Genomic DNA, 25,832 nt, shown 5'->3' on the forward strand with positions numbered 1-25,832 from the left:
CCTGGAACTCAGGGTCTGGGTGCTATTCCTGAGCTTTTTTGCTTTAGTGCTCTACCACTTGAGCCATAGTTCCACTTCTGGCTTTTTGGTAATTAATTGGAGATAAGAGTGCCATTGGATCTTCCTGTCCAATCTGGCTTTGAACCATGATCCTCAGATCTCATCCTCCTGAGTAGCCAGGATTATAGGTGTGCACTACCAGTGCCTGGATAGTATATTGGTTTTTATTTTTTGTTCTCTCAGCTGATTTTAGAGCTATGGTGTGTGATAAAATAGCAATGATTAACTGTGTTATTTGGTTTATAACCTATAAAGCTCTAACTTATATGGCAATAATAGCACAAGAGAAGAATGAATACATGGAGATCTTCTTACCAGAATTAAGTTTATATTTCTATGAAATTGGTTGTGCCAAGTTAAGATTCATGTTGTCATCCCTGGAATGTATACAAAGAAAATTATTAGGAAATGTAACCCGAGTACCATCAAAATGAATGAAAACAGCACAGTGAACTTGGGTTAATATGGAATTCCTTCAGTCTCTTGGGTCTTTCTCCTCCTCTAGAGGAGAAATGATCACAACTACACGCAAGAAGCGAGGCTCAGAGAACTTACACATGTGACAGGGCAAAGCTGAACTGAGATGGTGCCTTGGGTGCAGAAGTTGAGCTTCTGTCTGTGACTACCACACCACATAGTGATAATAATAATAAAAAAAAAACCTGTAGCACCTGGATCAGGTCCTTTGTCTTAAAGAATGAGTCCATACACCCAGTAAAATGGCCAAGATTTACTGACAAAAAAAAATAAGCAGAGCTCCCACTACACAAGAGGGGTCTCAAGGGAGGGCACCCCCTGGGGTACATTGGATAGAGTGTCTCTAGGAAAGAGCTCGTAACTCTTAACATCATTGGACAGTGTGTGGGCCACATCCATCTGCAGACCCAGTCAGAGGCCCTAAGCAGCCTGTATAAGCTCACCATGCGCCTTTTAGACTCTCTCATTGGGTGCGCATTCAGGTGCACATCTCTGGGATTTAATTAATCTGCTGTTCATATGCAAATCTTCCAGGGCCAATGGGACATGACTTAATGCCCAGGATGCATGTGCAACAGCTCAGGGTCATGGTGATGCCCAGGGGCCTGTATGTGTGACTACTTAGGCCATGGTAGCTAGCAGTCTACACACAGACTGCTCAAGGTGAGGGATGCAGAACTTCTATGGGAAAGGGCCTTTGTCCTGATTGCCTAACCAGGCTCTTTTCCTGCTCTCAATAGGGACTCTTGGATGCCTTGAAGAAAAATCATAACTAGTAGACACCTAGTTATGGAGTCTTCAAGCCTATGCCATCAGATAGAGTCTGGTAGTTTTTCCCCCTCTCCTGTTGAAGCTGAATTCTTTGTGGTTTTGAGCTAAGACAAAAAGCCTATTGGTAACTTTTTTTTTTCCAGTATGAAAGCATGACTGAATTTGTTTGAATCCGGGAGAATTTCAAATGCTAAGAGTTAGTAATTTGAGTTTTCTATGTTGCTTAGTCTTAATCTTCTTTAAAAGCTAATCCTAAATTAGAAAACAAAACAAAAAAGGGCAAAAGCAAAATCCTACAGCTATTATATTTATACTATTGAGTGGCTACTCTCACAGTCACACACACACACACACACACACACACACACACACACACACACACAATCAAGTAGTGTGAATCCTTGATCAGCTGATCTTATACATTCAAGGCAAGTTTAGGGCTGGATATTCCTATGGAGCCATTCCTATGGATTTCTAAGAGAGAAACCTCATTTCTCAGAGTCCTGGACATGAGAGAATGTTTTGGTTATCTATTGCTGCTTAACAAACCACCCTAAAGCTTCATGGCTTAACGTAATAATAATTTTGTTTTTTGAGATAGAGTCTCATTACATAACCTGGGTAGCTTTAAGCTTGTGCCCCAGCTTTTTGAGGACTGGAATTATAGATATGTTCCACCATATCTACATAGTCTTTGTGTGTGTGTGTGTGTGTGTGTGTGTGTGTGTGTGTGTGTGTGTGTATGTATGTGTATGCTTGTCCTGGTGCTTGAACTCAGAACCTGGGCACTGTCCCTGAACTTTTTTTGCTTAAGGCTAGTGCTCTGTCACTTGAGTCACAGCTCCACCCCTGACTTTTTGGTAGTTTTTTGGAGATAAGAGTTTCATAGACTTTCCTGCCTGGGTTGCCTTTGAATCTTGATCTTCAGAGCTCAGCCTCCTGAGTAGCTAGGATTTCAGGCATGAGCCACTAGTGCCTGGCAAAGTCTAGTTTGTTTGTTTGTTTGCTTTTGGCACATGTAAGTTTTGGCTGAAACTTCAAATATCTGAAGGCTCAGTCGAGCACATTCATTCAGATAGCTAGACTTTTATGCTAGCTGTTGTTCTGGCTCTCTATGGCGATCAGCCACCACAACGGATCATAATCCTGCACTCAGCTGGAGCTCTGCTTAGCACTTAGTGTTGTTAAAGAATGGGAGGAAAGGAAGCGACCAGAACACAGCCAGAAAACTTGTGTGAGCAAAGACCTCCACTTTCTCAGTACCCCCACACTGCATGTTCTAACCCTCCCCTGGCCCCTCAGGTATGTGTTTGGGCAGATGGAGTGGGCCATACCTTAGTGATGCCCCCACAGGAACCAGTAAGTGCAGACACTGGCCCTAACAGTTGCCTTTTCTTGCTACTTTGGAGGGCCTCTTACTCTACTGCCAGGTAAACTTTGCTAGCCTCCCATTACCAATGGGCTTTGGAGAAACTGTCACATGATGGTGCTGTGTGAGGGGAGAGCCCTGTTTTCTGTGGGACCCCATCCTCCATACTTGCTTAACCAATGAGAGCCACACTCCAGATATTCCCAAACACTGTGGCAGGAACTCAAGGGAGAAAAGAAGACACATGTGGCATGTGGATTACTATTTTACCTAACCCTGTTTGGAAGAATTCTGGCAAGTTGAAAGCTAGCTCTCTATCTATCTATCTATCTATCTATCTATCTATCTGTCTGTCTGTCTGTCTGTCTGTCTGTCTGTCTGTCTGTCTGTCTGTCTGTCTGTCTGTCTGTCTATCTATCTATCTGTCTGTCTGTCTATCTATCTATCTGTCTATCTATCTATCTATCTATCTATCTATCTATCTATCTATCTATCTATCTATCTATCTATCTATCATCTATCTATCTATTGTTTTTTGGTGCCAGTCCTGAGGCTTGAACTCAATGGTCCTGGGCACTGCCCCTCCTTTTTTTCCCCTCTCAAGACTGGTACTCTTACCACTTGAGCCACAATTTGGCTTTTCTTTTTGGTAGTTAATTGGAGATAAGAGTCTCATGGACTTCCTTGCCCTGACTGGCTTCCAATCATGATTCTCAGATCTCAGCTCCTGAGTAGCTAGGATTACAGGTGTGAGTCATTGGTGCCCAGCTTATTTATTTATTTTTATTTTTTATTTTGCTACTACCAGGGTTTAAACTCTGGGCCTTACACTCACTCGACTTGCTTGCTGTGCTGGTGCTCTACCACTTGAGCCATGTCTCTAGCCCAGTATTTTTGCTGGTTATTTTGGAGATAAGAGTCTCACAGACTTTTCTATACAGTCTGGCTTTCAACCTTGATCTTCCATAGCTCAGCCTCCTGAGTAGCTAGGGTTACATTTGTGAGCCAGTGATACCCAGCAAACAACTCTTCTTTCACCCAGACACATAGGACAGCTGTGCACCTCTGATAAGCTTCTTAAGTAGAAATGATTGACTGTTCTATCACACCTCTGTTCGTAACCTAGGCCCATGTAATATTTAGGTGTGGGAGAGAAGGGGAATTCCACACTTGTGGGCAAATTCTGAGCATTTGGTCAATGTAATGGTCAGCCTGGATATCTCTAGCCTGACTCCAAAAAGAACATGGTAATAAACTCTTACTTGAAGGAGAGCACGACCACCCTGGGGTGGGGGTGATGATGACTGGCCAAACATCGTAAGACAAAGTAAGCAACAGAGACCCAGGGCCTAAGTCACCTGAGACCTTCCATTCTTAGGAGAGTTTATGCTATGGGTGATGGGAAACCACTGGTGGGAAATTATCTTTTCAGAAGAAATATCTTCACAAAGGAAGAAAGTACTTATTTTGTTGAATAAATGAGAACTTCAGGAACAGGTATAGCTGGAGTTAAGCCATCAACACCATAAGTAATCTATCTCTTGCTACTTCCGGTCTTCCATGTGGGCTTCATGCTCAAGTGGGCTCTCACTATATGGCTAAGATTTAAGGTGTTTGTAATAGAATATATATATATATATATTCTTTTAACTATATATAGAATTCTGTATATTCTATATATATATTTTATATATTTTCTCTATATTCCACATATTCGTATACCTTCTCTCTCTATATTCTCTCTTTATATTTTCTATATTATTATATATTTTATAGATGTAGAATATGTATATATTCTCTCTCTGTTCTCTATATAGATATATATCTAGAATGTATATGTATAGTTACAACAATATATGGAATATATATGTAGAATATATGCAGAAAAATATATTGAGAATATAGTGTATATATATTTGTAACTATATATAATATATTATTATAGATGCATTTTATATATACTATAGATGATATATATTCTCTCTCTCTATGAGGTTATAACTATATTCTTTCTCCTTTCCCAGGGATGAGAACTCTGGCCTTATTTAGGAGGAGCATGGGCCCATTTGAGTCAACTATGGTCATGGCCACCCCAAACTATGAGATTACATGAATGAGTGCTAGTCCATAAGCCTAGAAGTAAGGGAGGGTCAATTTCTAAAAGGAAAGAAGGCAAGTTGGGTAAAATAAATTAGCCAATGACCACCATGCACAGTAGAAATGTGACCAGGACCTTACCCAGTTGTTGCATCATTGAATGATTGACATACTTAATCATCATTAACCCATGCCCACGTAGGAAAACACCTAGGCTGATAAGGTGGCAGATATCAAAATAAGTGATTCCATGGAAATCCATGTTCACACAGCCAGTTTGGCTAACTCTGGGGAGTTTAAGCAATGCTTTTCATGTGTCTTCTGGGGGTGTTCCTTGGGCTTGGCTGCTGGTGACTATCAAACATCTTCTGAGTCAAAGTTCATGCTACAGCTTCCTTTCCTTTCAGGGATTCCTTGTGGCCTTGCAGTATGGCTTTGCCAATGGAGAGGTAAGTTTTCCATGCCACCACCCCAGCTTCTGGTGAGCTCAGGACTGGAATTTCCCTGTCTCTGGAGGTTTCTGCTTGTAATAGTACAGCAGTGGCAAGCATATATTGAAAGGTCTACTGAGCACCCAGATTAAGAGAGGTTAGGGCAAATGAGGCAAATGAGAAAAGGAGTCAGGATAGATGTGAGGAAGCTCAAACCCGGCTCTGGAGCCACTGGACACATGCTAGATTAAAGTTTGATGGAAGAAACAATTGGGAATTTTGGAGTTTGCAAAGCTGCATACAAACGAGTCCTGGAGCTAGAACTCAGAGCCTGGGTGTGCTATCCTTGAGTTTTCTGGCTCAAGTCTAGGGTTCTACCATTTGAACTACAACTCCATTGTGGCTTTTTTGCTGGTTAATTGGAGATAAGAGTCTCAGTGGACTTTCCTGCCTGGGCTGGCTTAGAGCTGTGATGAAGCGCTTAGTCTCCTGAGTAGCTAGGATTACAGGCATGAGCCACTGGTACCCAGCAATACTTTTTATTACTATAATTGCATGGCTCCAATCAGCTCTCTGCTTCCCTATGTATAGGTCAGCTTTCTGATACTGCAACAAATATCTGAGATTATCAACTTAAAAATAAGGAAAGGTTTATCTTGGATCATGCTTTCATTCATTGCTGCATGATCCAGTTGCCTTTGGGTCTGTGGTCAGTATATGATGGCCAGTGTTTTATGGAATGAATGAGCTGCTCGCCTCATGAGCAGAAGGCAGAGAGAAGGGAGGGTTGGGGTCCTAATATCCCAAGAGTGATCTAACTTTCTACCTATAAGCTTCATCTCCAGAAAGTTCTACCACTTCCCACTAGTGCAGTGGTCTGGAGACAGCCTTCCATATCAAGCTCTAGTACCTGGGAAAAGAATAGCACTAGAGGGGCAAAGGTCATAATAACCATTTTCTTGTAGTTTAGGAGTCAGTTTCCAGCCCTCTTTCATTCTCCCCTCCCTCTAAGGTTTTTTGGTTGTTGTTGGTTTTTTGGTCATGGGGGTTGATCTCAGGGCCTAAGATGCTATCCCTGAGCTCTTTTTGCTAGCCCTCTAGCACCTTGAGTCACAGTGGTACTTCTAGTTTTCTGGTGGTTAATTGGAGATAAGAGTCTTACGGACTTTTCTGCCCAGGTTGGCTTTGAACCGCAATCCTCAGACCTCAGACTTCTGAGTAGCTAGGATTATAGGTGAGAACTACCAGCATTCGGCCATTCTAGATTTTAATGTTTATTTCTCTCTCCTTCCATGGGGACATAAGCTTCTTGTCAACAAAGATCCCTTCCTTTTGTTCACTGCTGCTTCTGTCTTTGTACTGTGGCTTCCTGTCCCAAAGGCAGATATTTTAGCTCAAATGCAACTATGTTATCCTTTCCTGAACACCGTATCTCAAGTTTTTAATTCCCCATCAAAAGATAAAAAAATATGTCAGGCACGATGACTCAAGGTTGTATTCCTGGCTACTTAAGATGTAGAGATCAGGGGATCATTGTTCAAAGCCAGCCTCAGGCATAAAGAGTGCATCTTATCCAATGCCTGGGTATAGTGGCAATTGTCTGAGATTCTCAGAAAGCAGGGAAGTACAAGTAGGAAGATTGCAGCCTAGTCCATCCCAGCTTTGGCAACAAGAAAGACCCTACCTCAATTAGAAATGACTAGGTGCTAGAACACCTGCCTAGCAAGTACAAAGTCCTGATGTCAATTCTCAGTACCAAAAAAACCAAAACAAAAAAACTGCAGTGACAAGTTTAAATATATTGGTTTCATTTGCAATTCTAGAATCAGGCAACATTTTGTTCCAAAGGGCCGGGTAGAGATTTCGTTCCAATGGATTTGATTTTATGGAGACCTAAGAAAATAGAAATAAATGACTAAAAGCTTTAAGTTACTTTCCTGAAAAAAAAATGACAGGAAAAAAGATGGATAGAGAACTGATGGATTAACATCAGGCTCCTTTAGGTGACCTTACCATGTGAGGGTTAAGACAACAAAATTGTCATTATTGAGCCAGTGAATCTGTCTTGCTGGCAAATTTGGCAATTCTCTCTCTTCATAAGGCCAAATAAGTGAGTTTTGCGTCTTATTCTTTGCTCCTATCACTTAGGCGAGCGTGCAGTAGCTTCTTGTTAAACGCTGTTGGAATAGACACATAGATAAAGGTGTTATTAACCCTGTCTTTGTCTCACCTGGTAGGTGAAGGCCGAGCTGCGAAAGTCCTGGGGCCGCTTCTGGTTAGCCCGCCACTCAGGCTGCAGAGCCTGGGTCCTGGGGAAGAACTTCCGGTTCCTACGGAAATATCCCAAGAAGCTATCCCAGGAAGATGGCGCAGAGACCCTCAGGAAGCTGCAGTCCTCATCCGATAGCTCCGGCCTGGCTGCACAGGGCCTGGGGGAGCTGGGCCCCCGGCCTCACAGGGACCATGCAGCCTGGCCCCGCGGCAGCAGTCTGTCTGAAAGCAGTGAGGGGGATTTCACCCTGGCCAATACTATGGAGGAGATTCTGGAAGAGAGTGAGATCTAGAGTAGGGAGCTCATCACTCTGGCTCTCCAGCCTGGGAACTCCTGAGAAGCAACAATGGATAGTCGCTAAGGGAGGATGGGTTCTTCCCATTCACCAGGCCCATTTCCACATGATGTCTGTCACCAAAATCTTCCAGTTCTGGAAAAATGAGGCTGGATGTGATGCTCACAGCTTCGACTTGCGTTGGCCAACACACCATATTGACACTTTTCCCAGATAACCACCAGTTATCTGGGGCCCTAAATTCAAGTGGATGGAGTCCCATCAGGATGAAAGGCCTGTTATTAACTACAGTCCATCAATGTGTCCTCCTTCTCCCATCATGGTATATAGGTTCCTCCTGAGTTTGGATTTAAGGTGTATAAGAACCCCTTAGGAAGTTTCAAAACTGCCGAATCTTAAGCTCAGCTCTGGGATACTAAGACACTTCTTTTGGGTTGATGGCCAGGAACTGGAAATGTCTATCGAGCAAGGAATTCTGATGCCAAGCCCTCCCTTGGAGAACACTGGGCAGGGAATCAGAGAGTCACCCAGGAGGATTAAGGGAGATCTGTGACCTACCTGCCCTTCCTAGACAGAGTATTATCACGAGGTCACCCAGGAGACCCAACTTTCCTGCTCCTCTTCCCCTCCTCTCCTGTAAGTCTTGCCTCTCTCTCTCCATCTCAGTTCCCTCTGTATGGTCAGCAGAACTTTGAACTGTCATAATGCCATCTTTCTCAAAAAGTTGGCCCCAGCTCGCAGGGACCTTCTCCTCCTTCTCACTGGTCCCTTCCTCCTTTTTCTGGATCTATTTGCCTTTCTGAGCTTGGCTTCCACCAGCCTGATTTGCTCTACATACCTCTCACTGGGAATAAACCTCTATTAGCCTTTTAAGGGCCAAACCTCCTGCCCTGGAAGTATATAACCCTTGTATCCCCAGTCCCCACTGATAATAATTCTACTCCTTAACACCTCTGATGGGTACTGAAAAGCAGTAGGCCGAAGCTGGACATGCTGAAGGTGGCCTCAAGAGGCCAAGGTAACTCCCATAAGTCCTGCCCATGGGAAATTCTGAGCTGTGCATGGGAACCAGCTCTGTGACGGAAGCTATAGAGGAGGCTACAGGAAGATGCAGGGAGCAACAGTCCAGGTATACACTGCACTAAGTTCATGTGTGTGAAGTGTATGTGTATGTGGGTGGGGTATGAGGCTGTGGAAGTCTTATCTTGGAGATGTGTGTGGTGGGTGGGTGAGGGAGTGATGTTTCCATTCTTAAGTGGGACAGCCAGATTTAGCAAATATAAATACATGGTGCTCAATTACATATGAATTTCAGAAAAATAGGGAATCTTTTTGTATAAGTATATCCCACAGGATATACTTTGAGATTGAATTCAGTTCTGCATTCTGTCTTTTACCTGACAACTCTCTTTTTACGGGTTCTTTGCAGTGGGACCAGAACAAGTCAATCACTTCTGAAAAGCTCATAGAACAAAGTTAACCATGCTGCAATGAAGTCTTTGAAAATCAAACCCATAAACTACAGTCCACGGGCCACTTATAAAAATAAAGTTTTATTGTCATCAGGGCTGGGATGAGTTAGTAGCAAATGACTTTGCCTTGACCCAAAATGCTGGTATTTTGTGCATTAGTTTTAACACTCATTTTTATTTTTAAATGATTACATTAAAGTCTTCTTTCTCTTGACTCTGCAGACTTTTGGTGCCCTCTCAGATTTTATACCATTCTGGCCTCTGGTTTGCAGGATGAGTACGGAAAGGCAAGTGCATAATGAAGCAAGGAGTGATTTTTTTTTTTTTTTTAGTGTCTAGGTTATCCAGACTTCAATCACTAAAATATATATCCTTCTACTTTCCCCCTTTCTGCAAGTGTTCATGTCTTGGCTCGCTAACCAGTCTGCAACTAGAGAACTGGGACCAGTTAGGTGCTGGTGACTCATGCTTGTAATACTAGCAACACAGGATTCTGGATTGTAATTTGAAGCCAGATGGGACAGGAGAGTCCATGAGACTTTTATTTCCAATATTCACCAAAATACCAGAAGTAAAGGTATGGCTCAAGTGGTAAGGCTCCAGCCTTTAGTAAAAAAGCCAAGGAAGAATGAAAGGCCCTGAGTTCAAGACCCAGTAACAGCACATACACAGGAAGAAAGAAAGAAAGAAAGAAAGAGAAAGACAGAAAGAAGAAAGAGAGAGAAAGAAAGAAGAAAGAAAAAGAAAGAAAGGAAGGAAGGAAGAGAGAAAGAGAAAAGAGCCTGGGATATTTCATTTTCCTAGCAAATGCCTAAACCAGGGTTGGTTTGGGGTATGTGTCTAGACACACTTGTTGAATGAGACAGGATTATGAGGTCTCTTAGAAACATTGGATGCTGGCACTAATGGGGGGAACATTTTCTGTAAGGCAGTTGCAAATACATTCTCCACACTTTGTCCCACAGATGGGGTAGTCTATCCACACTGCTCGCTCTTTGCTCTGCTAATGATTAAAATTTTATTTGTTAATTTGCACGTTGTCCATTCTTTCACATTTGGCTTCTCACGTGTGACATGGGGAGAAAGGGCTGTGGCATTCAGCTGGCTGTACTGTGGTTTCTTAAGTACCACAGTAAGTAGAGGGGGAGGGGCCTGAAGCAAAGGTCAGAGGTCAAAGAGGAAAAGCAAGTGTCTCATTTTCTAGATTATTCCCCTGGCTTGCCTTGAGGAATCAACCTTGTGTTCTCAATCTGGGGTGACAAGCCCCCTCTGGAATTTTTAAAAGACCAGTGGCCAGGTATGATATATGAAGATATTCTGATGGAATATACTCAAATTTGAATGCAGGGACTCATGTATATATATACATATATATATATAGAGAGAGAGAGAGACAGAGACAGAGAGAGACAGAGAGAGACAGAGAGAGAGATATAGATGGACACCTCTATCAGGTGTCCATCTGTAGATGAATGAATAAACCAAATTTCCCACAGGATCAAAGAGTATTTCACAGTATAAAAAGATCAAGGAGAGGTTGAACCTGAAGGATATTATGCTAAATGAAACAAGCCTTGTGTGTTTGTGTGTGTGTGCGCGCGCACACACACATGCACATGTGTGTGGTACTGGAGTTTAAACTCAGGGTCTTGTGCTCTTGCTCAGCTTTTTTGCTTACAGCTGGAGATCTATCCCTAGAGTGACATCTCCAGTCTAGCACTTTGCTGGTTAATTGGAAATAGAGTGTCACAGACTTTTCTGCCTGGGCTTGCTTTGAACTATGATCTCCCAGAGCTTAGCTTCCTTGGCAGCTTGGTTACAAGCAAGAATCACTTTTGACCTGGTTTTCCTTGTCATTTTGACTTGCCTTTTTTTTTTTTTTTTGTCAGATGTGGGGCTTGAACTCTGGGCCTGGGCCTGGCCACTGTCCCTGAGCTCTTCAGCATTCTACCACTTGAGCCACAATACCACTTCTGGTTTTCTGGTGGTTAACTGGAGATGAGTATCACGGAATTTCCTTGCCCGAGGTTGCCTTGAACTGCGATCCTCAGATCTCAGCCTCCTGAGTAGCTAGGGTTACAGGCATTAGCCACGGGTGCCTGGCTGCCTTTATTTCCTTATTTTTTTTTTTTTTATGAGTGCTGATGTTAACCATCTTTTGTGAGCTTAATTATTGGTCACTTTTGTCTGTTTTAGAAAAATTTCTGCTCAAATCTTAGACTTTGAAAATATTTTTTTCTTGGTCTGTGAAAGACCCTCTTTGCTCTCTCAATAAATATGTACAAACGTTTTAAGTTTTGATAAAGTCCAATTTATCAATTCTCCCCTCATCTCCCTTTTATTGTCTGTGTTTTTGATGTCAAAGTCACTTGAGTGATTATTTCATGTGGCTGACCTCGACCCTGCATGAGTCAGGTGACATCTTCCATATGAACAATACTATGCTAAAGCCCCGATGAGCTGAGCCTTTTCCCTAGTAGCATTCTGAACTTAGAAATTCTTCCATAAGAACATTCTCAGCTCACTCACAGCTCTCCAGTGCTGGGGTGATTGTGTAGTTTGATAAGGGACAGGCACCCCTGCTGGGTCTTACAAGCCTGACACACAAATCTATTTAAATTTGTGTGACTACCAAGGGGACAGAACTGGGGGCAGAGTGGATGACCACATGGCATCTATCACTCCACTAGCTCCATGGCCGATGGCTGAACTTGAACAAATCTAGAAGAGTTGTTTCCATGGCACCTGTCACTAACCTTGGGGTCATTATAAGAGACTCTAGTGTAGAAATCTCCCTAGCAGATGGATCCATACACAGCTTGGGCACCTCAGGAGCACTGTAGCTGTGTCTGTGGTAGGAGTGACTGTGCCTGGGAGCAGCAATGGCACCCGGCACCAAGGGACTTACTGGTGATAGTGTAGGAGGCACCTCCTGGAGATACCCATAGGGGCATTGCATAAGGTCCTGTGTGAGCAGGTCTCATCATGGGACAGTGCAGTCTGGAATTGTTCTTAGTTGGAAATTCATTTGTTTCTGCCTTTCAATTGACATGTGAACAAGGAAGCAGGGCTGTGGAAATTTGAAGTAACTTCCCTATGTCACTAACGTGGATATCTATTTGATGTGTTACAATTCTGCATCTACATGCTTATAGCACCCTAGATTTCCTCTTGGTAGCCATTCATTTTCTTCTTGCCATGATTTTTTTTTGTCGGTTGTAGGGCCTGAACTCTGGGCCTGGGCACTGTCCCACAGCTCTTCAGCTCAAGGCTAGCACTTTACCACTCTAACCATAGCACCACTTCTGGCTTTTTCTGCTTATGTGGTACTGAGGAATCGAACCCAAGACCTCATGCATGCAAGGCAAGCACTCTACCACTGAGCCACCTTCCCAGCCCTTTGCCATGATTTTTGAGCTCTCCTGACTCAATGTTCAGCTCTAGAGATAGGCATAGCAGTCTTCTTGTTCAATCAAGGCCTTCTATCTTCCAGGCATCAGACACTGGGTCGCAGATGGGCATAAAATCTAACAGAGGTCAAGATGTAAACTTGGGGCTTGGTCTGGGACTCCAAACAAAAGAGGGTTTTGTTTGTTTGTTTGTTTTTCATTTCTGCTGAATTTGGAGCCAGGAAGAAATCAGCCTGGGTCTCGAAGTGAATTTCTTGCCAGCCTGGGGAGAACTTGCTTATGAATGAGGAGAATACTAAAAAGCAAAACAAAAGATAAAAAGTGAACCTTAAGGAATCATAGGAGCTCTTGGATGAAGTCAGACCTGAAGCAGACACTATGGCTAGCATTATACAATTGCAATATATTGCTTTCTAAAATTGGGCACTCAAGACTCACACATGTTATTCTAGCTACTCAGGAGTCTGAGACCTGAGGACCATCGTTTGAAACCAACTCCAGGGAGAAAAGTCCCTGGGAGATTCTTATCCCCCATTAACCAGCGAAAAGCTACGAAGTGCTTCTGCTTTATTGTTTTTTCTTTTTTGTAAGAATCACTTCTAGTGAGTCTTAAAAAATAAAAAATGCTGGTGGTATAGTTCAAGTGGTAGAGTGCTTGCCTAGTGAGTACAAAGTCCTGGGTTCAAACCTCAGTACTGCAATAAATAAATAAAGAAATCAATTCTATTTTTTTTTTAAAAAGCTGCAAGTAGAGGTGTGGCTTGAGCTTTACAATACCAATCTTGACTGGAAAAAATAAGCAAGAGTGCAAGATTCTGAATTCAAGCTCCAGTATCTCACCTCCCCTCCCCCCCGCCACATACATGCCCAAAAAAGAAAGAAAAAAGAAAAAGAAAATGAATGACCAACCAGTTGTGTGCCTAGCTCCTGTTGCATTTATTGGAACCTGCTTACTCAGCAACCCACCAAGTAGCTTACAGGGAGAGGGACAACACTTAAGACTCCTACTATGTAATCCTGGGATTATCACAGGGCCTTGAGGAGGGAGGGGTAGGCAGATGATGATGGGGGAAGGGTCATTAAAGACAGAGAAGAGAGACCAGTGAACTGGTCAAGACCTTTGGCTTGGCAGGGAGCTGCTCTGGGCTTTGGAGCCTCTCCCTTGGTCCTGGGTGTTTGTGGACATACAGGTAAATGTGTGAGTACGTGTATGTGCTTGCAGGTGTTTGAGTTGAGGGGTGGGTAGAGAGGTCCGAGCAGTTGGCATCAGGGTTTCTTTTCCTTTATTCTTTCCTTCACTTTCTGAGGCTCAAATTGGATGAGTCGCAGGATTTCCTTATTGGCGAGGGTCCCCTCAATGAATTCTTCTTCTGTAAGTTTATCTGTGTGTAGGGGAAAACCATCAGTGGAGAATGACATTGAGGCACAATGCCAAATGTAACTGTATCTACTGTAAAACTACTGAATACCCAGCATCTTTATGGCTTCTTCCCCCAATACCTCCATTACTCAGCCCTAAGACCCTCAGACAATCCCCCCTTACCTCCCAAGCCAAGAACAAGAAGGCAAATGACTGGAACTTTGGAAATCTCTAAGATACCCCTGCTGTGGATTCTACTCCTGTGCTTTGTGTCCCGGGGGGTACCCACTGCCTTACTGGTCATCTCACATTTAAACAATTCATACTGCTAGGTATTTCCCTTGGGATACTTTTAAGATTACCTCAAGTCTCAAGCCTAGAGTTCTGGGACTAAGCAAAGTAACTAACCCAGTTAACAGGCCTAGAGTCTTTGGTAGGGAGCCAGGGACCATCCCCTCCCCCTGTGGGGGTGGGCAGAGAAGGAGAGGTGAAGGGTCACCAGATGCAGAGAAGCCTTGTTGCATGCAGGCAACCCCAATGAGCCCCAGCTTACAACTCCTCTGTGATTCCTTCCTGTGCACCTACTCCCATGTCCCCTGCTCTATCCCCTAGGGATAGAAGAGAGATAGCTCTGCTCCTTAGCCAGGCCCAGCTTCCCAGGGTTTTACAAGTGGCTCCATGCAGCTGTACAAATGTCTCTGGACCATTCCTCTGTGTGCCAAATGTTAGGGAGCTTAGGGGATGAGGCCATTGCAGAAAGCAGAGGGTGGAAGGATAGAAAGGTCGTGTCCAGGAAGTTCTGCATATGGTAGGGAAAGACAAGACTATAGAGAGAGAAGTCTAAAATGAGAGCAGGAGGTGTGGCTCAAGTGGTAGAGCACTTGCCTAGCAGGCAAAAAGCACTGAGTAGGATAGAAAAGAAAAGAGAAAGAGAAGAGCAAAGGAGGGAGGGAGGGAAGATGGAATAGAGGGAAGGAAAGAGGGAGAAAGAGAGGGAGAGAGAGAGAGAAGAAAGAGAGAGAGAGAGGTCTAGATAAGTACTTCTGTCTGTTCATGGTAGTAGGTTCATATAGTGCCTTGCACATAGTAGGTATTGACCAAGGTGTTGCTGCTCTGAATTTGATTTCTATTGATCTGTGTTCTGATCTGTTGGGACATGCTTAATCCCTTTGGGAATTGGGGTCCAGCACAGTTCCTTGCACAAGTCTGGGGAATGAAATTTGGATTTTACAGTTCCAACTCCCCAACCAGTATTGCCTAGATCCAGAAAGTCCCACCCCACCCTCATAGCCTGCCACCCTGGCCTCCCACCATCTCTAGATGGGCCACACAAGAATGCATGCATCAGTGGCAAGAGCAATGTGTGGGTCCTCCAAATTGTCCCCTCCTGAGACCTGGCCTGGGTGAGCTTTCAGACTAGCAAACCACAGGACAGAGAAGCCAACACCTGGACATGCCCAAAGAAAGATTAGGAGAGAGGCTAGAGAATTTGAAGAGCTAGGAGGAAGTGCCACAGGAGGGCTTCTTAAGTAGCCTAGGTTCCTGCAAATGAAGGGGAAAAGCTGCTCAAGGGAGAAGCACATCTGGGGCTGGGACCAGGCACCCAGAGAGGGGTCTGGGCAGGTTGGGCTATGTGAATACAGGGCTGGCATGGAAGAGGGAGGACCTTAAGTCTTATGCTTCCCTAACTTCTCCAGTGACTTTCCCTGACTTGGTCAGAACAGCCCATCACCTCTGTCTGTCTTGATTTGCTGTCCTATTTGGGGGCTTTCTTCTTGAATACTGGTGAGATAGTACCCCAGGGGGGCCATGCTGGCTCCTCAGATGTGTCTGGCCATGCTGTGCTTTATTAAATGAGACACTTCTGATTGTCCATCACTTGGGTGCTGTCTTCCCTTTAAAAAAGCAAAGTGATAGGAAGGAAGTGGAGCTGTGGCTCAAGTGGTAGAGTGCTAGCATAGAGCAAAAGAAGCTCAAGGAAAGAGCCCAGGCCCTGAGTTCAAGCCCTAGAACCAGCAAAAAGGAAATCAGACGATATGGTATCAAACAGGCTCTGTATTTCCACACAGAAAATGCTGGAAGCCATATGACTATTTACCAGTCACCATCACTTAGAACAATTACCTTCCATGGTTCTCATTTTCATCATTCTGGCTGCTTGGCCTATGAGCTTGTGGTCCCTGCCTGACCCCAAGTTCTCTAGTACATCTTTCCATGGACCAACAGGCTCACCCAGCCTCATGTGATGAGCTCTGGAATGCATCACTACTTTCAGCGTAAGCCCACAATTCTCCTGGGTAGCTTCCAGCCAATGAGCAGAGCAGAGAAAGTTCACTGGGTACCCTTCCCCCTCCACCCTCCAGCCCCCAGCTTTGCCAACACTGTCCTAGAACATCATTGCAGTTTAAACATCTTCTTTCTTTTCTTTTTTAGAGGTACTGGGGTTTGGACTCAGGGCCTCATGCTTTCTAGGCAGGAACTCTAACTACTAAACTTCTACCTTCCTCCAGCCTTCTAATTTTTTTTCTTGCTGGACTTGGGACTTGAACTCTGGCCTGGGCTTTGTGCCTGAGAGTTTATGCTCAAGGTTAGCATTCTATTACTGGAGCCACAGCCCCACTTCCAGTCTTTTGTGGTTAATTGAAGATAAGAGTCTCATGGATTTCCCTGCCTGGGCTGGCTTTGAAACCTGAGTCTCTGATCTCAGACCCCCTAGTAACTAGGATTACAAGTGTGAGCCACTGGCACCTGGCTTCCTCCAGCCCTTTTTGTATTGGTTATTATTGTGATAGGATCTTGCTTCCTGCTCATACATGGGTGAGGTCTATGATCTGCTTGTTTTAGGCTTTCTGCAGTAACTAGGATGACTGGCCTGTGGTGCCATATCCAGCTTCTTTCATTGAGATTCAGTCTCAAGAACTTTTCTACCTGAAGCCAGCCTGAAATTGTGATCCTCCCAATCTCTCCCCTCTACAAAGCTAGGATGACAGGTGCACATCACTACACATCCAATTGTGAATTGAGAACTCTTACAAATTTTGTACTGGGGCTGACCTTGAACCATGATCCTCCTATTTTCAGCCTTCTAAGTAGCTAAGATTACAGGTGTGAGCCATCACGGCCTATCTCAATCTAGACATCCCTTACCTAACCCTCCCTCTTTTTCTTTTCTCCTTAACAGGGAGTAGATCTGAATATTAGTCTAATGGTTTTCCCAGTCTTCTTTAGATGCCTCCCCATTTCCTTGTATGGCCTTCCTCCCAACAAATCCCTAGCAATGTGATTTAAATCAAATCTCATGCTTGTGCAGCATCTTGGAGGATCCAAACGAACTCCCTAGAGTTCAACCAGACACATTGAGATTCCAGTTATTAGGGCTGAATGTTCAAGCATGGCTAAGCTGAGCTGTAGTCTCGATCTTGTTATGAAGAAAAGTACGTGTGAAAACAACTTCCCTGGAGTGTCTAGAAAATAGACTCTCATTTAAAGAGAAAGTGGTTTGTACTTTCTCTGAGCCTGTCATGTGGGCACTAGTAGCTAATGAATTTATTGATTTTACATTTTACTCTCCCTTAAACAAGTAGATCATTTTTACGAAAACAAAAGATGTTTTCCATCAAAAGCACTCCTAATTTAGGACCTTTCTTTTCCACAAGGAACCCCACGTGGCCCATGAGTTTTGTCAGTGATGGGGTATGAGGCCACTGTGTTGGCTCTAGGGCGGCAGGTTTTCTGGTCATTCCTCCCTCCCCCAGCCCCCACAGACAGCCCTGGTCGTGAGCAATGACCCCAGTGCTGTCTGAGTGCTGTAATTCAGAAGAAGAAATCTTGCTGGGATCCCTAGGCTGAAAATTTAAAAAAAAAAAAAAAAAAGGAATTCACCATCATCTTTCTTTCCAAAGAACGTCCAAATCTTCTCAGCCCGCTTTTCAGGGGTATTTTCATCATCTGGAAGGTGTTTCACATCCTCAGGGTTGATCATTTTGAAAATAGCCTGTACCAGAACAAGAGAGAGAATTTGTTCAAAGGAGAGGAAGGAGATGACATTTCTGGGTTAGTTCAGGCCCTTATACCATACACAAAAATCCCTGTACACCTAGGATACAATGATATACAACCCCTAGTAGAAAACATAAGAGCAAAACCTCCTGGCATTGGTCTTGACAATGATTTTTATTTACTTGGCCATGACCCCGGAAGTCAAGGTGACAAGTGGGGTTATATTACATATAGGAAGTTTTGATTTGCAAAGAAAAAAGCAAAATGAAAAGGCAATGGACCTAATGGGAGGAAATATTTGCAAACTGTCTCTCTGAGAAGGGAATTAATATCCAAAATATATAAGCAACAGCAAATGAGCAAATGATCACATTTTAAAAAATGGACCAAGGACCTGGATAGTCATTTCTCCAAGGAAGACATATTAAATGGCCCACAAATATATGCAAAGTTGCTTGACATGACGAATCAAAACTACAATGAAGCTGGACATTAGTGGCTCACGGCTGTAATCCTGGCTACTCAGGAGGCTGAGATCTGAGGATTGTGGTCCAAAGCCAGCTTACGCAGTAAAGTCCATGAGACTATTATCGCCCATTAGCCATCATAAGTAGAGCTGTGGCTCAAATGATAGAGGATTAGTCTTGAACAGAAAATGCTAAGAGAGAGTACCCAGGCCTTGAGTTCAAGCCCCAGTACTAGCAATACAAAAACAAGCCAACTACGATAAGGTATGCCCTTACCAAAAACACTAAAATAATAGGTTGTTATTAAAAAAAAAACACATACACACACACACAAAAGATGGATGGGGTTGGGGGTAGAATTCAGGAGTATAACACTTGTTAGTATGTGCAAGGTCCCAGGCTTGATCCCTGGGAACACAGACACAAAGACAGACAGACAGACAGACAGACAGACAGACAGACACACACACACACACACACACACACACACACACGTATGTGATAAGTGTGGGGGAGAGGGTATGGAACAAAAGGTGTCCCAGTTACACCGTTGGTGGAAATGCAAATCAGTATAAACACTAAAAACATATTGAGGTCTATGCCTCCATCAGAAAGAATGACATTTCCCCATTTGTTAGGAAATGGAAAGGCTTGGAAAAAATTATATTAAGTGAAGTAAGCCAGGCCCAAAGAAACATAGGTCCCATGGTTTCCCTTATTTGCAATATCTAGTATAGGTATGAGTCAAGCGGAAAAGGTCAGATAATGTGATATTAGGAAAACGAACCCTTTAATATGTATTTCAATGTTTTTGTTTCTTTCATGCATGTGTTTCTAACGCATTTATAAGATTATTTCTTTGTTGCTTTGTATGTCCCTCCCCCACAGTGTAACCCCCACTTTCACTATGTTTGATGTTAGTATAACATGTGGAGGAGATGGGGACAAACAAGTCGTTTAAGGATTCAGGTGGACCTGTTGCAACAATGAGAAGTACAAAATGTCATGTCAAAACCAGCTTTACAATGTCGGTGTCGGGGGGGGGGGGGGGAAAGGGTATGATTGGATGGGGGGGAGGGGGGAGGCTGGGAAGGGAGGTGAAGGGTAAACAAAGGAGGAGGCTGCAATGCTTGGTAAGAAATGTATGCATTATCCTGCCCATGTAATTGTAACCCCTCTGTACAGTATGTTCTCATATAAAATAAAATAAAATTAAAAAAAAAAACATATTGAGGATGTTTTTGATCACCCCCAACACAGATTCCCTCTTTAGTGTTCAAATACTCACTGGAAGAGCAGTCATCCTTTAAAGTAATGGTCCAAATACAAAGATCCAGGTCTACCTTTCCACTGAACCAAAACTCCTGGGCCAGGGCTGGGGCATCTGTGATCTTTGAAGTTCTTGTAAGGGATAGGGAATGTGAGGAAAAGTGAAAAGGGCTTCTTACTGAATACTTTTCTGTACCGGTGGGATTTTCTGATAATGTAGATGCTATCCAAAGAGGCTGATCTTGAACTGACATTCCTAAAACCTCAGGATTCCTCGTGCTGAGATTATAGGCATGCGCCACCATACCTGGCTATAATTCCTTTATTTAAAAAGAGGAGAAAGAAAAGAAAACCTGCCAGTGATGATAACCACAGCAGTCCTGAGGTTATAGTACCACAGACCCTACAGTTCCCAGGTTTTAGAGCACCAAATGGCTTCTTTAGGCCCAGGTAGTACTTAATCTTAGCTCCCCAGCAAGACTGAAAACTTAGTTCATAATGGCTAATATTTGTTCAGAACAATTTTTTTCTAAGCATTTTTACACTGAGACATGGCCAGAGTTATCCAGTGGCAAGCAGATTCTAACCTAGGCAGGTTTTCCCCCTTAGAACCTATATTGTATGTTACAGAGGCATCTGCCCGTTTTGCTGCTAGAGAATACTGGGTGAGCTAGAGAAGGGGAGAGAGAGATCCATGAGACTTTTCTGAGATCTTCCAAGGGTACAGTATGCCCACATTTATCCTATAGAGGGATCCAGCTGAGCTTCGGGCTTAGGACTCCTTCCTACCACTCTCTCCTCTCTCTAATCAAGAAACCAGGTGGATGGAGGGAAAAACCCACAATGCCTCTAGAACTGAGACATCAAAGCAGGAGATGAGGTGGCCTTGATGTGCTCTTCCAGTTCCATGTGGTTGGAATTTTATTGGATCAGTAACACCAGGGCCAGCCAAGCCTAGGACCAAGGTCACAGTGCTGAGCAGGCTCAAGATGCAGGCTGGCTGCTGTGCTGGCATGGTTGTTGGGAGGCTACTTGTTTCTGTTCAGTGCCTCTGCCTCCCTGGAGATACCCGGGAACAGATCAGGTAGAACCAGTAATGCCTGGGAAATGAGCTTGGAGTCCTAGAAGATCAATAGCTTTGAGGAGAGCCCTCTCAGACCGCTGATGGTAGGAGAGAAATGCTGACCAAGAAGTCAGTGCCAGTGGTTCAAGGCAGCAGCCTGGCTTGGCAGCACACCTCCCCCAGAGTTGGCTCCCCAAGTTCCAGTCAGTCCTGCACTACAAGCCAAGCAGGATAAACAGGCATGATGTCTAATGTTGTGTGTGGCTGGCTGCCTGTCCCATCTTACTTCTAATGGGGGTGTGTGTATGTGGCAGGCAGATCTCGAAGATCCTGGGAAAGGCCACAGAAATCAACAAAGCCTCACCCTGAGCCCAGGGAAAATATAAACTTTTTTTCCATAGCCACATTGCAATGTCAGAACTAGGACTAGAACTCATTATTTCTGACTGCCACACCAGGGCCCTGCTTCATGTACTTTGTGATCTAGTGAACAGCAGGGACTTGTTGCTACCTGGCACAGTCTCAACCATTAGTCCCCATTTCTCCCTTCTTTCTTCCTTTCCTCTCATCCCTCTTTTCTCCTTCCCCTTCCTCCTGGCAGAGCACCAACTCCTATGCCTCTGCAGGGCCCAGCACCCATTTAGGTCCCATGCCCTACCACCCAGACAGCCCACCACCAATTGGAAGGAGCTTGTTCTGCAATCTGTACTGAGACTGAGAGGTTGATACTCATTTTCCCTTAGCAGGCACCCAAGCTGACCTCTCAGGATGACCTCCAGTTGCATGCTTGGCTATTTTATTTATGATTTCTCCTAATAAGGGGGGGGGAAGAATTCCACTAATAAAACCATGATTGCAAATTCACACAACAGTATATAAAATAGGAAGAAAAGTATTCATTTCTAATAGGGATGGAATTTTAAGAATAAAACAAGTGGCATGTGGCTTAAAACCAGTAAGGAGATCTCAAAACCAGGAAACTGTACATGCTAGAATAGAAAAGTGAAACGCTTAATGTGTAAAAGTCTAGAAATGTTTTAATAACTTTATAACATTTCCATAGTATGATTGTTTTTTTTTTGGCAGTACTTGGGTTTGAACTCAGGACGTTGTGCTTATTAGAGAGGCATTTCATCATTTGACCCATGCCTTCAGCTCTTTCTTAGTTCTATTTTTCTAATAAGGAATCTATCCAGCCCATTTATGTCCAGGCCAGCCTGGACTCTGATTCTCCTATTTACACTTCCCTAGCCAGTAGAGCACGTGTGCACCACCACACCCAACTTTGATTAGTTGAGACAAGTTCCTGTGAACTTTTTACCCTGACTGCCTAGACAATCTTCTCACTCTCTGTCTCTAGAGTAGCTAGGATTACAGGCATGAGCCACCATGCTCAATCTCATAGGATAGAATTTTAAGTAGCTCTTAAAAATATTTTTAAACCAGTCATGGTGGCACGCACCTGCAATCTCAGCTACTTAGGACACCGAAGCGAAAGGATTAGAATGTGGGCCTAGCCTGGCTACATAGTGACACTCCACTGCAAAACACAAAACAAAAATGTTCCTGGAAGAATGTGTAATGGTATTTCATACTCATGATGAGAGAGTTACTAAGTAAAAAAAAGACTGGGAAAATGATGCAAATATGTAATCCCAGAGTTGTTTAAAAAATATATGGACACCAGACTGGAAAGATGTGGTAATTGTATTTTTCTGTGGATGTAGGAATTGAAGGTGATTTTATTTTTTCCCTGACTCTTTCTACATTGCATGGATCCCTTACATGTTAGACCAAAAACTATTTTAAAGATACATAAACTAAGCCAGACACTGGCAGCTCCTACCTGTAATCCTAGCTACTCAAGAGGCTGAGGTCTGAGGATTGCAGTTCAAAGCCAGTCTGGGGTAGACAAATCCAAAAGACTGTTATCTACAATTAACCACCAAAAAGCTGAATGTGGAGATGTGGCTCAAGTGGTAGAACACCAGCCTTGATTGGAAAAGCCAAGTGAGAGCTCCAGGACCTAAGTTCATTCAAGCCCCAGGACCAGGGCAAGAAAAAGATAACCTAAAATATTCAGAACAAATGATGTGACTTAGGAAGCCTCAGGTAAGGAGCGGGGAGGAGGCTGAGGACACAGTGTCGGCATGGTTCTAGAGCCTCATCTAGAGCCCCTGACCCGAAGAGCCCAGATGTAGGGTGCAGTGATGGTTGTGTTAGGGCCAGAGTCTACATTCCTCTCCTCCCTCCACCAGCTGGGACCTCTTTCTGTTTCAGGTTTGAGACATGCTATGTGTTTCAATTGAATGTGGACTGATGAAAGTTTTGAAGGATATATTAATGAAAAGAGGAAAGGAGAGAAGAGCAGAGAAGGGAAAGAAAAAGGAGGGGGAGGGGAGCGGGAAGCAAAGGAACAAAGAAAAGGAGGAAGGGAAAGGGAGGAGAGGGGAGAGGAGGGAAGGTGGAAGAAAGTAGGAAGGGAGGGGTGGAGTGAGGGAAGGAGGAAGAGAGGAAGGAAGAAAGAAGGAAGCAATGGTGCCAGTGGTTCACAACGGTAATCCTAGCTACTCAGTGGGACGAGATCTGAGGATCATGGTTCAAAATCAGCCTCAGCAGGAAACTCTATGAGACTCTTATCTCCAAGTAACCACCAGAAAGCTGAAAATGGAGGTGTGACTCAAGTGTTAGAGCCCAAGCTTTCAGAAAAACAAACAAAGAAAGAAAAGCTCAGAACAGTGTCTAGGCCTTCAGTTCAAGCTCTAGAACTGGTACCAAAAGAAGCGTGGGGAGGGGTGGGGGAGGAGAAGAAGATGGAAAAAGGAGAGAAAGGAAAGGAAAGATGGAATGTGAAGGGGAGAAGGAAAGAAGGGAGGGAAGAAAGAAACTCAAAACCTTCTAGCCAGACTCAGGTTGTTCTTTAGGAAGCCTTAAGGTCTCAGGAAGGCCCCTCTGCTCCCTTGATCCCTACACAGCCCCTCCTCCCCACACAGGCTCCCTCCCATCCACGCTCTCCACGGAAGGGTGTCCCATGCAGGGAGGGGGAGGTCGAGGCAGGAGTGGAGAGGGGCGCAGGGGGAGGGGTGCAGAGACCAACCATGACAATCTCCAGCACTTCGTTCTTGCTGATGGCTCCGTTGCCATCCACGTCGTACAGGGAGAAGGCCCACTCGAGCTTCTGCGTGGGCTTGCCCGCCGTGGTCATGTGCAGCGCGATGACATACTCCTTGAAGTCCAGCGTGCCATCGCTGTTGGCATCGAAGCTGCGGAACACGTGCTGGGCGTAGGCCTTGGGGTCGGCGTCGGGGAAGAACTTGGCATAGATGCTCTGGAACTCCTGGCGCGTGATGCGGCCGCTGGGGCACTCCTTCAGGAACGACTGGTACCAGGCGCTCAGCTCCTCCTCCGTGAACTTGGTGTTGAGCTGAAGCTCCTCCAGGATCTCCTTGGACAGGGCCCCGCTCTTGCTGTTCCCCATGGTGAAGGCGGGTGGGCAAATGCGGGCAGAGGCACCTGTGGGCTCCCTGGTCACTTGCAGCACTGAGCCGCCCTGGGATGGACAGTGGGGTCCCTTAGCAGATTATAGGGATTTGCAGCTGGTTCCTCCCCGTCCCTGGATGGGGAGGGGCCTCCGCCCAGAACCCTCAGGAGATTAAAATAAAGAGCGGGGAGCTGCCCATCGCTTCAAAGAAAGGCCTGTGCAAAGAAAGGCAGGAGAAAAGGGAGACCCAGGGTCTCCTCCCCAGGACTCCTGGCCAGCCCTCCAGGCACAGTTATGGTCTCTGGGTGTGCTCCACTGTGAGCAGGAATGGAGCCTCTTAATGCAGGGCTTAGGAGGCTAGGCTCCCAGACAGCTGGGTGCCAATTTCAGCTTTGCCAACTACCTAGCAGTGAGAACTTTCCCTTCCTTTCCCTTGCCTGGCCTTGCCTTGCCTTCCCTTCCCTTCCCTTCCCTTCCTTTCCCCTCCCTTCCCCTCCCTTTCCCTCCCCTCCCCTTCCTTTCCCTTTTCCTTCCCCTTCTCCCTCCCTTTCCCCTTCCCCTTCTCCTTCCCTCAGCTCTCTTCCCTCCCCTCCCCTCCCCTTTTTTGCTTTTTGTACCCATAGTGGGGCTTGAACTCAAGACCTGGGCACTTTTCTTTAGCTTTATAATGGCACCCTAGCCCAGCTCTGGTGTCTCATGCCTGTAATCCTAGCTACTTAGGAGGCAGAGATCTGAGGATCCTGGTTCAAAGTCAGACCAAGCAGAAAAGTTCGTGAGACTCTTACCTCAAACTAACCACCAGAAAACTAGAAGTGGAACTGTGGCTCAAAGTGGTAGAGTGGTAGCCTGGAGCAGAAAAGCTCAGGCCCTGAGTTCCAGCCCTATGATTGACAGAAGAAAGAAAGGAAGAAAGGAAGGAAGGAAGGAAAGGAAGGAAGGAAGGAAGGAAGGAAGAAAGGAAGAAAAGAATGGCACTGTACTGTCTGAGCCACAATTTCACTTCTGTTTTTTTGCTGGTTAATTGGAGATAGGATTCTTACAGACTTTTCTGCATGAGCTGGTTTTGAACCTCAATCCTCAGGCCTCAGCCTTTGAGTAGCTAGGATTACAGGAGTGAGACATGGGTGCCAGGCAAGGCAGGTTTCTTAACCTCTCTCTGCCCTTACACTTTCCTAATCCCTTACTTCAGTCCCATCTTGGCTGAAATGTCCCATTCTCAGCAAGGCCTGTGCTGACCGATGACTCTATGTACAACAGCACAACCCCACTCCCCACTCAGCCTTGCTACCACCACATTCCAAACTGTGCTCCAAGAAGGAAGGGGTCATGTTCAGTTACTTCTCAGTTGCCCTCAGTCAATATTTGCTTAGTGAATGGGCACAATTCACTAAGTCTACTAGTGTAATACGCTTTGAATGGTTCAAACCTGCCAGGCACCAGTGGTTCACACCTGTAATTGTATTTACTTGGGAGGCTGAGATCTCAGGTAGTTTGAAGTCAGCAAGGGCAGAAAAGTCTGTGTGACCATTAGCTCTGATT

General features: G+C 44.7%; 2 protein-coding genes across 2 annotated transcripts in view; one reads left to right on the forward strand and one right to left on the reverse strand.

Moving 5' to 3' along the window:
- Glp2r (glucagon like peptide 2 receptor) overlaps nucleotides 1-7,769 on the forward strand; it is a 55,669-nt gene extending 47,900 nt beyond the window's left edge. Inside the window, exons 12-13 of the mRNA XM_042694568.1 lie at nucleotides 5,182-5,223; nucleotides 7,443-7,769. Coding sequence (XP_042550502.1) covers nucleotides 5,182-5,223; nucleotides 7,443-7,769 — 369 coding nt within the window. The remainder of the gene's footprint in view (nucleotides 1-5,181; nucleotides 5,224-7,442) is intronic.
- A 6,102-nt stretch (nucleotides 7,770-13,871) lies between these two features.
- On the reverse strand, nucleotides 13,872-24,365 carry Rcvrn (recoverin). Its single transcript, XM_042693990.1, has 3 exons — nucleotides 23,910-24,365; nucleotides 17,897-18,008; nucleotides 13,872-14,036 (listed from the first exon to the last, which is right to left on the reverse strand). The coding sequence occupies exons 1-3, from the start codon at nucleotides 24,288-24,290 to the stop codon at nucleotides 13,921-13,923; spliced, it is 609 nt and encodes a 202-aa protein (XP_042549924.1). The 5' UTR covers nucleotides 24,291-24,365; the 3' UTR covers nucleotides 13,872-13,920.
- Between the last annotated feature and the right edge of the window lie 1,467 nt (nucleotides 24,366-25,832).

Source organism: Dipodomys spectabilis, unplaced genomic scaffold (assembly GCF_019054845.1).
Source record: "Dipodomys spectabilis isolate Male_0828 unplaced genomic scaffold, ASM1905484v1 ptg000004l, whole genome shotgun sequence".
NCBI lineage: Eukaryota > Metazoa > Chordata > Mammalia > Rodentia > Heteromyidae > Dipodomys > Dipodomys spectabilis.

Bases quoted from the DNA above. Each gene is read 5' to 3' on its own strand.
- Rcvrn (XM_042693990.1), bottom strand. From the start codon at position 24,290: ATGGGGAACAGCAAGAGCGGGGCCCTGTCCAAGGAGATCCTGGAGGAG. The intron at 18,009-23,909 runs GTTGGTCTCTGC...GTTCTGGTACAG, and splicing joins AAGTGCTGGAGATTGTCATG to GCTATTTTCAAAATGATCAA. The intron at 14,037-17,896 runs GTGAATTCCTTT...CCCTACACACAG, and splicing joins CTTTGGAAAGAAAGATGATG to ATAAACTTACAGAAGAAGAA.